Below are 14,270 nucleotides of genomic sequence, written 5' to 3' on the forward strand. Positions count from 1 at the left end.
AAAAACTTGTACTTAGCTGCTGTCACAAGGTTGTTTAAACAGTTTGATGTGCTTTTGTGTTACTAAGCTCTTGTCCCTCCCAATCACTTAACACAGGGCTTTAGGGCCACAAGAGCTAGAGCACCAGATGTCAAAATTATTTCTTGTTAGAATACAAGAGAAAAATAAGATGATGAAGAGTGACCTTAGCCAAGCAGAGGGTAGTAGTGGATTCCCCCCCCCCCACCTCTCTGTGTCAGCCCTCATGTCTTCAAACCTTTTTAAATCCCCTCCAAGGGAAGGAACGAGTCAGTGAGAGTAATTGCCACCAAAACAGAATTAATTTTGAGAACTTGTGTACTTTCAGCAAGGCCTAAACACCAATTTCTCCATCATAATTTATCTACCTACTTCCAAAAAACCTCTTGCAAGCCTTTGTTATTTTTCAGGCTGTTTCCATTTCAGAATTTATAATGTGATTTGAGTATCATGAAAATATCAAAACTAACACAAAGCACTTGGAGCAGATGAACTGTGTGAATTTTCATTTCTTGCACCTTTCAGCTTCATGCTCATTTATTGTGGTAACTTATTTCATGAAACATTGAATAGAAGAGCCTATAAATTCATGTGGACATAACTAGAGTTTATAGCAAATTAAAACTTCCAGCATTGCTGCTATAATTTTATAATTTCATGAATATCACCTTGTATTTAATATTTATTTGCATGTATTTCCTGGTTTTGAAGAACACTCACAGAATCAAACTCTATAAGAGGTCAGAGTATCAACTCCCCTTAAACACTATGCTGATGTTTATTTTTATCCTTGTGAATAAAGTTTCAACTCAAAAAATTCTGTCACTGTCGTGGTCTGAGCAGTAGCAGACATTTTTCTCCTTCTTGGTAGCAGGTGCACTGCTGTGTTTTGACTTTTGGCCTGAGAACGGTTGCTGATAGCAAGTATGTTTTGAGTTACTGCTCAGATGTTTGGTTTTGTCCAAGGCCTTTTCTGAGCTCATGCTCTGCCAGGGAGGAGGGGAGGCTGGGAGGAAGGAGAGACAGGACACCTGACCCAGGCTGGCCAAAGAGGTATTCCATACCATAGCACGTCATACCCAGGAGGTAACCGGGAGAGACCCGGAAGGGCTGGAGCTCTGGGGGGATGGAGGAGGTATGGGTCGGGCAGGGTGGGGTGAGTTATGGGTCGGTGGCTGGGGAGGTGTATTCTCTTCACTTGTTATTGACTTTATTATTTGTAGTAGTAATAGCAGTAGTGATTTGTGTTATGCCTTAGTTATTAAACCATTCTTATCTCAACCCGTGGGGGCTACATTCTTTGGATTCTCCTTCCTAACTCTCTGGGAGTTGGGGGAGTGAGTGAATGAGCTGTGTGTGGACTTGATTTAAACCACGACAGTCACTCATGTGTTTAAGTATCACCTGACTACTACTTACTCTGCAATTAGAATACTTTTTAAGAACAGAAAGACTCACAGTCATGGTTCTTCTAAGGAAACAAAGCTTTGTATTTGCAACTGTGTATTCAAAGAGGCTTTTGAATCTGCAGGGGCTGCTTCAATCAAAACCAAAATGTAGCATTTTATTTGTGAAGAGTCAGAAGGAATTGGCAGGAATAATGAGAATTTTAAGGGTTTTTTTAACAAAAGGATGGCAAAATATGTGCAAATCCCAAAATTCTGTGCTCATCTTTAAGTAGAAACATTTGGAATTTATACATCAGACCAATGCAGAAGCTAAGAGAGTGATGGGAAAAGCTACTGAGAGATGCTTGGCAGTGTTAAATATATTACCTGTGCTTTTATCTATTATTCTCTTTCCAGACCTATTAAATTCAAAACAACTTTTCCTTTAGTTTCCCCAACCAATAAAGAAACTTGGGGTAAGTCAAGCATGAACACTGTGTGTAACTGTGACATTAGAAAAGTCATAAGGAAACAGCATTTGAAACACCAATTTGTGACTCAGCTCAGTCCTCAGAGGCACAAGTTCTACCAGCTGCTCTTTGCTATGACTTAATGATTTAATAAAATATGCACTAAAAATACCAGTGGATCATACAAGAACATCTTATATGTTCTGGGATGGTACTGAGAAGCACCATCAACTGTGCTCTGCTAAAAGGACTGTATCCAATGACAGAGCAAATTCCCTTCCATCTGAGGGCCTCTTGCATTTCCCCATTTGCTGCACACTTATCCCAAGCTTCTTCCAAAATGACAGTTAAACTCCCACATTTAATTACATTTCAGGAATAATAATGTCTTTTTTGCTTACATTATAAACGTACACTGGAATGGGTTGCCCAAGGAAGTTGTGAATGCTCCATCCGTGGCAGTGTTCAAGGCCAGGTTGCACAAAGCCTTGGGTGATAGGGTTTAGTGTGAGGTGTCCTTGCCCATGGCAGGGGTGTTGGAACTAGATGATCTTAAGGTCCTTTCCAACCCTGACTATTCTATGATTCTGTGATAAAAGTTGTTAACATAAAGCAAACAGGGCGCTTGCATTAAAATCAAATGCTTGTATTAGATGAAAGACATGAATGGAAACAGAAGCAACCCCCAGTTTTAGGTATAGATAGTGTTTCGCGTCTGTTCTTCAGAAACAGGATTCTGGCTAGTGCCGGGAAGAAAAGCAGTTGTCTGCTCTTCTAAAAGTGCCGTCAGATACCAGCCTTCTTGCACAGGTGGCAAAGATAACCAGCAGCTAAAACTCACTAGATGATTGACTGCTGTGAAAAGGCCGTGCCTACCGCTGCACCACCAGCACAACCAAGGGGACGAGTGGGGTTTGCTGCCGGCTGCCCAGCCCCAGCTCCCCCGGGAACGAGACCAAAGCGCACACTTTGCTACAGCTTTATTCGGGACCGGCCCGGGCCTGGGAAAACCCCGCCAGGAAAAAGGCACAAGCGGCGTTTTGCACAGAAATAACGTGCTTCCCCCCACTTCCTGAGGTCTGTGGTACGGGGGGTGCAGGTAGTGGGGGTCCCCAGCAGCCGAGCCAGTCACTACCTCCCGGCGGCTGGCCGGTAATACAGCTCCCGCTCCAGCTGCTCGACAGTCAGCGTCCCGCGGATGGGGACACAGCCGGGGTTAAAGACGGAGTATGCGCTCAGCTCGTCCTGCCGCCGCTCGTCGGGGCCGCGGGTGCCGGCGTACATCCAGTAGAGCAGGGAGAGGACGAAGTAGGGCAGCCCCAGCTCCAGCTCCACGAACAACGCCAGCAGCACCGCCCACAGCAGCACCTTCAGCACCAGCAGCAGACCCGCCGACACCGGAGCCACCGCCTCGCCGGGAGGAGCCTGTAGAGGTGGCAGCGCAACGCGGCGTCAGGCACCGACCCGCCCCTCTCCTCCCCCTCTCCACCCACCTCAGGGCTCACCTGACAGCCGCCCCCCGGGCGCTCCGCGGTGGTGTCCCGCTGTCCCTCGACGGCCTTCGGGGCCGTGGCCTTTCCCGGCAGCTCCGCGGGGGGCGGCGGGGCGGCGGCGCTGCCGCGGGCGGCCCGGAACTGGGCCAGGCGCCGCTCCACGGTGGCAGACATGGCCGACCGCGCATGCGCAGGGGCCGTGGAGCGGCTCCGCTCGGGGGTGGGGCAGAGGAACGCCGTTGCGGGGCGGACCCAGAATGGGGCTGAGTTGGGTGGAAACCGGGGCGGGAGGGTCTGATCGGGAGCTGTGGGCTCTTGCAGGGGCGAAACTCCGGTATAGGGACCCACAGGCTATACTCTGCCCTTCCTTTTCTGAATTGGTAGTGGAGCCAGCCGGTTAGCTCTGGAAAAAAGCTGTGTATCACCAAAGGCTATCCCCTTTTGTGGTTTGGTTTTGTTTTTCATGTTTAAACCTTAATTACTAATTTTGACACCAGAAAGAAAAGGGAAAGAATAAAAGGAAGCATGGGGTGACCAAAACCTGGAGAAGATGAACGAGGCATTAGCAACCATGGTGACCAGCAGGGTTTGTGTTGGGCGCTGGAGGGGTCGTTTTAGAGTTGTGCCGAGCAGCCTGGGCAGGGTTGGCATGGAGGAGGAGGAGAGGGAGGAAGAAGTTAAGGGCACCCACATGTGCTGGGTATGGCCAGCAGGCCCATGCTCAGTGGGGTGGCCCTGGGCCACCTGCTGCTGGCTATGGAGGAGAGTGTTGTGGACTCCCTCCAACACAGGCCTATGGGCCTCTCCAGTGTCCCTTGGCATGGGTGTCTGCTAAAACCACGCCAGTTCATCTCACTTTCTCTTTAAACAAAAAACTAAAATCAGGAAAACCAGCTCTGTCACATCATCTTTCAGCTATTAGTACAGCCAAGGAATAGAAATGTATTTACCGAAGCTGGCTCTTAGCCTCAGGAGTGAAATATTTATCACTCTGCAGCAGTAATGATTAGCCATGAGACATCTTTTCATCGTGCAGTGCCATTTCCAGTTACTTATAGCTTTCTCAGAAGTGACCTTTAGGGCTGAATATCTCATGCATGTGTCAGCTCAGAAGTTAATATGAGAAGTCTAATAAAAAAATCAATTTGGGTGTTCTTAAGTTATCTTAATGTGGAAAAAATTGTGTTTTTTCCAGCCAAATAATTTTTCAAATGCCTGTTTTATGCTCAGTTACAAAATAACTTTCTTTTAACCTTGCAACTTTGCAAAAAGTGACACAATATATGACATTTTTCTCTTTATTTGTGGAAATCTGATTTTGAAATAACAGTCCAAAATATTTCAAGATAGCATGCACAGGACATTATTTTGACTCTTTTTCCTTTCTCTCATACTACTGTTCATGAAAACAGTTCCTCCAAGAAGCGCTGAGTAATTCCACATGTTATGTTCTGCATGCATCATTCATCAGACTAATAGTTATACCTGAGCTTGATACCACCTTTGCAAGCTAAACCCAGTGATTCACATGCTCTCAGCTAATATTAAAAATTTACTAGGTTTAATATGTATCTGCTATTGTGCAAACAAATAGCTATCTTATGGCTGTGTCAGGGTACCTGTATTGCCCTGTGTTGTTAAGACACATGTAAAAGTGTGCCATGAATCATGCCTTTGAAGCTTAAGAGTGCTACAGCAATCTCTTCTGTAAATGAGACAGACAAATAGATAAACAAATTTGGATCCATAAAGTCTTAGATGACTTCAGTATATCTTGGTTTTAAACAAACAGCTTCATTGACTAGACAGTTTATTTAACAAACCATCTGGACAATCTGTTCCCTACTGTTAATACTTATAGAGGTCCTGAACAGTTCACCAAGCCCAATCTTTGGCTCCTCAGCCAGTGGCTGGGAGGGCAGGGAGCACATGGAGAGCTCAAAGAACTCTTCTCTGTGTCTCTTAAGTCACTTCATGTCTTCCGTACTACATATGAGGGGGGAAAAAAAATGCTTGTAGTCTTTTTGTAGATGTGAGACCATGAGTCAAGTCTTTCTCCCCTCTTGCTGCAGCTAAGTAAATGATTAATCAAAAATGTCCAGTGCTGCTGATAGATCTCTCATGCTTCATTCTCAGTATCTGACATTCTGGAACTGCTCATCGACTTTTAGGAGGCAGCATTAAGATAACTTCAAAAACTTGTGATTATTTTAACTTTGTTTCATGCTAAGTCATAATGATAATGTCTGTAATGCAAAAAGGCCCACATGTGTATGTTTCTCAAGAAGAAAACCTCTTATTCTTTATATATTTCCACTTTTAACCATTTTGAAACCCTTTATCCCAGCTATCATCTTTTCATTATATTTTATTATTTATAATACGGAAGAATCTTTGCATTCTACTCTCAGCCAATTATCACCAGCATAAGGGACTACTTTTTCATTTCTTGGGAACTTCCAAAACATTAGGAATCTTGGCTATGTCACTGTCAGCAAGAGAATTGAAAAGGATGAAGTGGCTCAGAGGTTTGGAATGTTGTTGCTTACTTCCTACAGCTGCAGCTATCTGTTCATGTGTACCAGCTTTTTCAGGTATCAACACTAATCAAGTCACATTAACTCTTCTAATGGATTACTCTAATTCACTGACAGGAGCTTCCTCCTTCATGAGATAAGCATCCACACACACACTGACTTGCTAAGTGCTATTAATGCAGACAGAAGGGCAGCCCATTATTAATTTAACAGCCTAGCTTAATTAGTTCAATGGAGCTGAGGGAGCATTAGCTTTAGTTGTTGAGGTCTTGGAGAACATGCATAAAATAGATTGAAGTGCACAGACTCATACTTGTCTAATTCCATACAGAGCTTTCTGCATAGCCATTTATTAATCAATTCTAAACTGCAGGGAAGAACTGCTTCCTTTGTAAGAAATGGTCCTTAATTTTCCTTCCTAAAATAGCAGCATCAGTGTTCTTTGCCTTTAGACACAAAGGATTTTTTTGTCTGCCTTTTTATTGAATTAGTTTAGGTTCTGAATTGCAAATTTTCCCGTCTCTGCAGTTTCAAAATGTGTACATTGGTATATTCACCAGTGCATGCTAAAAGGTGGTGAGATACTGGTACTTATGTTACTGCTTTATACCCTGAAATGTTCCTTATTTAAACACATTAAAACATGGGCAAAGCAGAATTATTAATATTTCAGTCACAACTCTAAAATGTTCCTTATCATTTCATGTGCAACTTCATTTGAGGAAAAGAACACAGTTAATACCCCCACTTTTACAATGTCAGCTGTAAATGTCAGTTCTCTTCTCAAAACTTACTTACTAAAAAAAAACCCAAACAACCTAACCCCCCCAAAAAAAACAACAAAACAAAAAAAAACCCAGAACTTTGTAAATTAACTATCAAGACACTTTTTTGAGGTTGAAGATACATAAGGCTTTTTGGGCTTGAAGTGAACATTTTTTTATTCTAGGTTTGCATAGCACTCAACCACAGCAGCCCATAACTAGATGCTGTAACAGCTTTTCCCCTGTGTTACAGACAGCAAAAATGGAAGTAAAGAGAAAACAAGAACAACATAGAGCTCATTCTGTACCCTAGTTCTGGTTCCACATCTATTTCCTTCAATTCCATTGGAGTTAAAATATAGAAAATACTATAAACTAGAAGGTGAATAAAAACTGAGGAATACTAAAGTGGAAAGCATTGCCCCCTTACATACATACACACTCAATCTTCGGAAGCTTTCATTAAAACCAAGCCACAAACTTTAGCATTCACACTGCCTGCCAGTCTTATGCAGCCACTTCCACAAAAACACAAAGGGTAGCAGAGCACTGACAAGTTTCATTTAATTCTTAAAAGCACAGAATGCCCAGAAAAGTTTTGCAATGTTTTCTCATACCTTCACATCACTGCCCCATACGATAGATATCATCATCCAGAAGCACTGAGCTGTCATCACAGTTGGCAATGTGCATTGCAGCTAGCTGGCTCAAGCCTCAAGCTCTTGCTGATAAATATAATTTGCCTATAAACAGTGCAAATGCGGCTGAGACTGCATCTGCACCGCTGAGACGCATGTAACAGGCGTTAGGGCTTAGTGCTATTTCTGAATTTCCACAAATTATTCAGCAAAACACAAGATGAAAGAGGGAGGCATCATGGCAGTCCTATTCCTCCTTGGGCCTCCAAAAAAGAAATGAGCATACCTACAATAAAATACTTGCATATGTATACCTCCACATAATCCACAGGACGAAAGTCCAAACTATTACTTCTGACAAACTGTCAGATTGTATGGAAATACTATCAGTTTACTCTTCTTTCCAGTTTCTCTTTTTTATCCTCATCTCCCTTAGCCCCAACACCTACACTGGATTTTGGAATATTTATGGTGATTGTCAAACTGCTTGGCAGTCAAGGCAAACTGCTTGGTCAGATCGCAGCTAACAGAGGACAAAGGTTAGGGGTAAAGCCTTCCCTAGTTTTTTGAAAGATGGGAATAAACTAGCAGATCTACCAAGAGAACTTTCAGTATGACCTAGGAAAACATTTTTCCACATCAATACTTACATAAATGATATAACAACTAATCCAACTCTGCTATGGAATAGTACAAATAATTGTCATTGCAACAGAGTTTTGAGTTATAAGCTGCACACAGAAATGCACAAAGCTTGTGTTGAGGTTCACCATTGAAAATTAGTGGATGGCGCACACAAGGAAAAAACATGTATACCAGTAATGAATTTAATCCCTAAATTGATCTGCCAGTTACAGAAGGAATTTTTATGGGTTTGTGATAGCACAAGGTGGATGTCAGTGGGAATTTTGCCAGGGCTACACAGTGTTTGGGATTATATCTCCTGGCAGGCAGAATTGAGCAAACACCTCACTATCTGCTTGATGAGACCTAGGGGCTTCACACAAAATTATTTCACAAAATTATTTCCCTTAAACCAATACAACAACAGATACTTTTATATTTTTTTTTTACTGTGATAAATCTTGCCAATTTATTCTGTTTATTAAACTGTAACTATTCCTCACAAACCTTGTACATTATGCATACAGGGTTTCAAAATAAGAGCAATTACACGAAGTGTTATTATGTTAATGTAAATAATGTTATTATGTTATGTTGTTAGGTTATTATGTTGTGTAAATAATGTTAAAAATCCAGTTAAGTCGTTAATAACTTCAGCTTCTTAGACATTGCGTTGAAGACAATCAGAACAGGAGTGAGTCTCTAAATTTGGGACAAGTAAAGTCCAAAACTGGGTCTGGCTGGTTCTAGTGCAATAAGAGAATCACAGAATCATAGGATGGTTAGGGTTGGAAGGGACCTTAAAGATCATCTAGTTCCAAAGATCATCTAGTTCCAACCCCCGTGCCATGGCCAGGGAAACCCTCCACTAGACCACATTGCTCAAAGCCATGTCTAACCTGCTCTTGAACCCTTCCAGGGATGGGGCATCCACATAGATGTGATGTGGAATGCTCATCCTGCCTCTGATGGGCTTAGAAACCAAGGGCTGTGTTTTGGCCTTTTGGGGGTGAGCATGAAGGACAGTTAACATTGCAGGAAGTTCAGAATGTAACCTCATACCTGGGCTAGCTCTTTAGTCAAGCTCAACCAGGGTTTAAGTATTTCACTTGGCTGGGACCACATAGGGCATGCTTTGAGCAATCAAGCTTCAGAAGAAAGGAAGGAAACCCCCAAATCTATTGGTTAAATGGAGATTTAAAATGGCAGAAAAGACTGAGGACTGATTCTAGGTCATTTGTTTATCTCAGAGGGCAGCAAAGGATGTAATATGTTCTTTTGTCAATTCTTCCAAAGGATGACTAAGTGGCTTTGACAGGCAGGACATTGTGAATGTTTAGCAGTATTATCCTACAATTTCTGTTTGAGCAGCGCAGTAAGGACAACAATCTGTAGCAGATAAAATAGTAATTCGTAAGGGAAATATACTAACAGATTAAAAGGTCTGACATTTATGTTTCTAGAGAAAGGAGAAACAGACATGAGCAAAATCCTCTATATTTTAGTTTTGTAAAATGAAAGTGGTTGTTGCAGACCCTTCACATAAGTTGAATTCTGGCCTTAAATGCATACCAGTGTATATTTTCTTTCTTTCTCCATCTGTGGTCTCTTAACTCCCTTCTGGATAACTGCTAGCGAATTTCGGTGTTTTTTCAAGATTCTGGGGAGGGACAACACACGGGGTGAGAGTGCCGCGGATTCAGCCAGGACACCATGAACCTAAGGAGAAATTATAGCACCCTCTGGTGTCATTTTAGATTATTACATTGAAAATTCATGTTTTGATTTGCTTGGGAAAAAAAAAAAAAAAGGAGCCAGAATATTTGATTCATAATTTTTAGTTTGTGTTAGAAAGACTGTAACTGCCCTGTGATTTATTTCTGTTCTACTGCTTTGTAAATCACTATGTAACACTCAAAAATTCAGATTAGTTTCTCTTTTAGGATCTAATATTTTATTAATATTTAATTATGTCATCTGCTTGTGTGAGACAAGCAATATACCTTTCGAACTATACCTAACTATACCTTTGCTTTCAGTAAGTGTGGTCTTTATCGCATGCACACTGAATTTCAGCATGCATTTTCTAAAACCTGCTCTCTGACAAGCCCAGGAGCCAGACAGTTTTAATCTTCACTTCTGTAATTCATACAGTTAACAGTGGAAAGCTGGACAGCGTGAGCTGAGATTACATCTCTCTTTTCCCTGGGGCATACACAGCCAATTCTGACACTCCCAAAGACATATTTGTGGATCGACTACAGAGACCTGAAAGGGTTTTATTTTCAGATTAGCAACTGAAGTACAATTCATATTACATTAGATAAATATATGCATCCCCTCTCCATAATTCCTGTTTCGCTTCTCTGATAGACATATGGTTGTGGTTCTGCAGTTAAAAAAAAATATATATATTCTAAAATAAAAGTAAAATAACACCTACAGAGACTCTTCCATCATGTATTTATGGAGTGGATTTATTTGCTGACTTGTTAGCATGCAGTAGAACAAGAGACCTGTTGGGGAATCAGTATGACAGAACAGTGTTCTCAGTGGCATCAGCTAGTGCATAAGCATCATTAGGACTTCATACTCATACAGAAGCAAGTGTCTGGCCCAGTATTCCTCATGGAAGGTAGAGACCTAATGCCAAGAAAGATTCTTATGGCTGGCTGAATTCAATGTCTATGCTTATTTCCAAGAAAAAAATCATAGGAGGTTGAACAAAATGTTATCAGCTCTATGGTTGCATTTGCTATGCATCATTACTTGCAGACTATATAACCAAAAGAATTTGTGTCATATCACCAGACCTATCACAGTTTAGGTTTGTCTTTAGTTGCCGTATTACCACCTCAGCCTCACTTCATGAGTTGATTCCCTCTCCTTTTTATGTTTTCCTATTCTTCAATCTTGGCTGACTGCAGAAAAGTGAAATCCACACTCACAGGTCAAAGCCTCAGTCCTCCTGTTCCCTCCTCAGCACTTAGAAAGACCATAAGGCTTACAAGCCCAATTCCATCTAACATTCCTTAGGTACTTCATTTTAACTGTTTCTGTTAATGCTTTATTGCACTTATGGTTTTGTTGTATATGTCCAGTCTAAGACAAAATACTCTCTCCAGTTGATAGATGATGATCTCTTTAGGCCAACGCCACCTTTTGCAGCATATAAATTGAGGTTGTTGACTTAATGTACACTTCTGTGGCCTTCAGACAAGTTGATGGCATGTTTTGCTGTTGCTGACTGACATCTCCTGTGATGTGACACTCGTATCATGGTCCAGGACATTTAGCACAGATTCTTCTAATCTCTTGATGAAACCTGGTACATGGTGCTGTGGTCTTTCCTTCAGCATAAACAGTGTTTGGGAGCTTCTGGGACCACAGGTATGTTTACAGCATATGTCATTCAAAGCAGCCAAGCACTAGCAGCCATGAGGAGCGTCCGAGCACCAGCTGGAGGATCTGTAGCATCACGGCATGCAGATCTCTGATGAGAGCATGCCATAGCTCTGCCTTGGCCTGCGTACACTGTATCAGGAACCAGTAGTAACAGCAGCACAGCAAATCAAAATCAGGGGAAGTTTCTGCCCACGGTTCTCCACATTTTTTTCCCCTGCTACTCTGACATCGACTTCCCTAAAAAGCCTGGTTTATAGCACCTGCTGTGTCCACTAGGTGGTAGCAAAAAGGCGTTATTGGGAGAGGAAGGTTTCCAGGGCTCCTCTCTACCCTTCTCCACTAGGGCATCGGGGTGTCTGTGGAGCAGACTCTGAGTCAGGCTGCTGCTGATGGTCATGGGTAGGTGAGAGGCACTTGAGGCACTTCAGTTGTATAGATCTTGGACTATGAACTTGCTAAAGAGTGAATAGTTCTCAAAATTCAGAAAGATGCAAGGAAGGCAAGTCGCAGCAAACATTTTGCTTTTCTCTGAAATGCGAAATAGGAAGAAGGGCATGCTTGGGGATTTTCTCCTTCAAAGCACCCCCAAAACCTGCAGAGGAATGCTTTGGTGAGATGCTGTCCCGCACACAAATTGTCAAATATGTGGAGTTTTCCATGTTCAGCTCATTTCTTCAGGATATGCTACATACAGTAAGGCCATCTCTAGTGAAAGTGCTAGAGGCCAGAGAGGTGAGCAAGATAAAGGCTGTTCATGGTGTTCTAATGGCATTGTTACTTCATTTAAAAATACCTACAATTAATAAACTTACTGAACTATCTGTTGGGGTGAGGATTCAGGCACAAGATTAAAGACCCAGACACTGATCTTCTGTTCCACATCTCCACATCCACTGCTAGCACTAGAGCTTAGTACAAAAATATAAAACTTCTGATCTCGCACAAGTTTTCCTTTTCTATTTGGGGATATACTCAGTATTTTTTAAATGGAAGAGGAGATTATTTTTGGTGAAAAGAGAGCAAAATGATTGCCTGGAAATAAAACATACACATAGAAAAAGAAAGAAAATAAACCAAGAAAAATCTCTCATTCAAATCCTAGCCCTACTTGATTTAGGGTAAGCACTTGATTTCAATGGACATCTTTACCAGAGACTGACTGGTGCTACTGGGTCACCTCACGGGACACAGTGGTGCCATCTGTCTCTACCCAGCCTCTGCTTATTTGCAGGTCTATCTTGGCATGTTAATCTGAATTACCACACTACAGGAAACATCCTTTGCTGAAACATTCTTGTAATATATTTGGATTACAAGAAAAGGCATCTTTTATTTGGAAAATTGCTCCAGGAGCTCCTGATCATCTCAGTTCAATAAAGCAGGAAGGCCATGATTTCAGAGTGAAAAAGCAAAGCTCAGCAAACTGGCTGACCTCCTCTTGTGCATACACAACCTCCCAGCTACTGCTGAAGCCTGGTAGAAAGGGTGACAAAAAAACTGTGCAGTTGTGTGATACTAACCAAGTAGCACTGGGAGGGATGCAGTTTGTTTCTCCTCTCCAGCTTCTCAGCCTTGAGTTGCAGCAGCTCAGGCTTTTTAAGAGAAATCCTCACCAGACTGCAGTTTAGTTGAGTTCTTACTGTTCTGCAAGAGAAAAGCAGAGCAAGGAAAGGGAGAAAACAAAAACCAAACCAACCAAAAAAACCCCATAATAATCCCAGTAACTGTTTATTAAAAGTGAATTGGTTCAAGAGCAAAAATCCAGAAAATGTCACAAGTCAAACAGCACCAGTTATATCAGCTTTTCATTCCTTCAGGTTTGAGTCACAGGTGTGGTAATCAATAATCCACATTTTTGTCTGATCTTAGCAACATTCTAGAGGTAGTGCTATCACAGGGATAAACTGTTCAGCAGTTTCTTCAATATATTAATCTCAAGCAAGCCTTTTGTGAATGTCTGTACATTCCTGTACTTTTTTATTTATACTTACCTTTTTTTAGGCAATATTAAAAACAAATAAAAAAATTCCCTGCTTTATTTGAGCATTACTTCATATCCTTTTCACAAGACTAGTTTGCCTTGGAACCCCAATCCCTGTGGCACCTTCATTTCCTCATATAAATTGTTATTTGCCACAGTTCCTGCATGTAAGTTATAACCCAGTCTTGCTCCATTTTTAGATTTCACTGTGAAAAGAATGCTTTAAATCAAGATGAATATGTTTCTGTTACTATGGTGGACCTCACAAAGCCTTTTCCTGATGTCAAATCTTCTCTAGCCTCTTGACAAATACCATTGCTTTTGGAGATGAAAGTTTTCCCACTAACAGGATATGTAGCCTTTCACCTCTAAGATGCTGTTTTGAATCCTGCCCTACTCAGCTGCCAAACAAGTGTCAAAGAGCAGCAATTTAGAATACAAGAGTTGAAGGATCTTGATCTAATTTCCAGGGAAAAGACATTCAGAAAACATAGAAGGAGTCCATTTGGCCCCTTTAAAGATTGGCCTTGCTCACCAAAGAGTTAATAATCAGAAACTAAAGTTAGACCATCTCAGTTATGAAATAAAATTGCTATTTTCAGTTATTCATTTTATGAGGGGGAAGTCATGTTTGACCAACCTTATAGCCTTCTATAAGAAAGTGACTAGGTGGAGGGATGATGGTAGAGCAGTAGATGTGGTTTTTCTTGATTTTAGTAAGGAATTTGATACTGTCTCCCACAGCATTCTCATACATAAGCTAAGGAAGTGTGGGCTTGACGATCAGGTAGTGAGATGGATCAAGAACTGGTTGAAAGGAAGAAGGCAGAGAGTTGTGGTCAATGGCACAGAATCTAGCTGGAGGTCTGTGACTAGTGGAGTCCCTCAGGGGTCGGTGCTGGGACCAGTGCTGTTTAATATTTTCATCAACGACCTCAGCAAGTTCGCTGAT

The 14,270-nt window shown here is 41.7% G+C and overlaps 1 protein-coding gene across 1 annotated transcript; it reads right to left on the bottom strand.

Moving 5' to 3' along the window:
* Nucleotides 1–2,506: 2,506 nt before the first annotated feature.
* SAYSD1 (SAYSVFN motif domain containing 1) lies at nucleotides 2,507–3,549 on the bottom strand. Its single transcript, XM_034060805.1, has 2 exons — nucleotides 3,382–3,549; nucleotides 2,507–3,301 (listed from the first exon to the last, which is right to left on the bottom strand). Exons 1-2 carry the CDS (start codon nucleotides 3,541–3,543, stop codon nucleotides 3,008–3,010), a joined length of 456 nt encoding a protein of 151 aa, XP_033916696.1. The 5' UTR covers nucleotides 3,544–3,549; the 3' UTR covers nucleotides 2,507–3,007.
* Between the last annotated feature and the right edge of the window lie 10,721 nt (nucleotides 3,550–14,270).

This window comes from Melopsittacus undulatus, chromosome 3 (genome assembly GCF_012275295.1).
Source record: "Melopsittacus undulatus isolate bMelUnd1 chromosome 3, bMelUnd1.mat.Z, whole genome shotgun sequence".
NCBI classification, from domain to species: domain Eukaryota; kingdom Metazoa; phylum Chordata; class Aves; order Psittaciformes; family Psittaculidae; genus Melopsittacus; species Melopsittacus undulatus.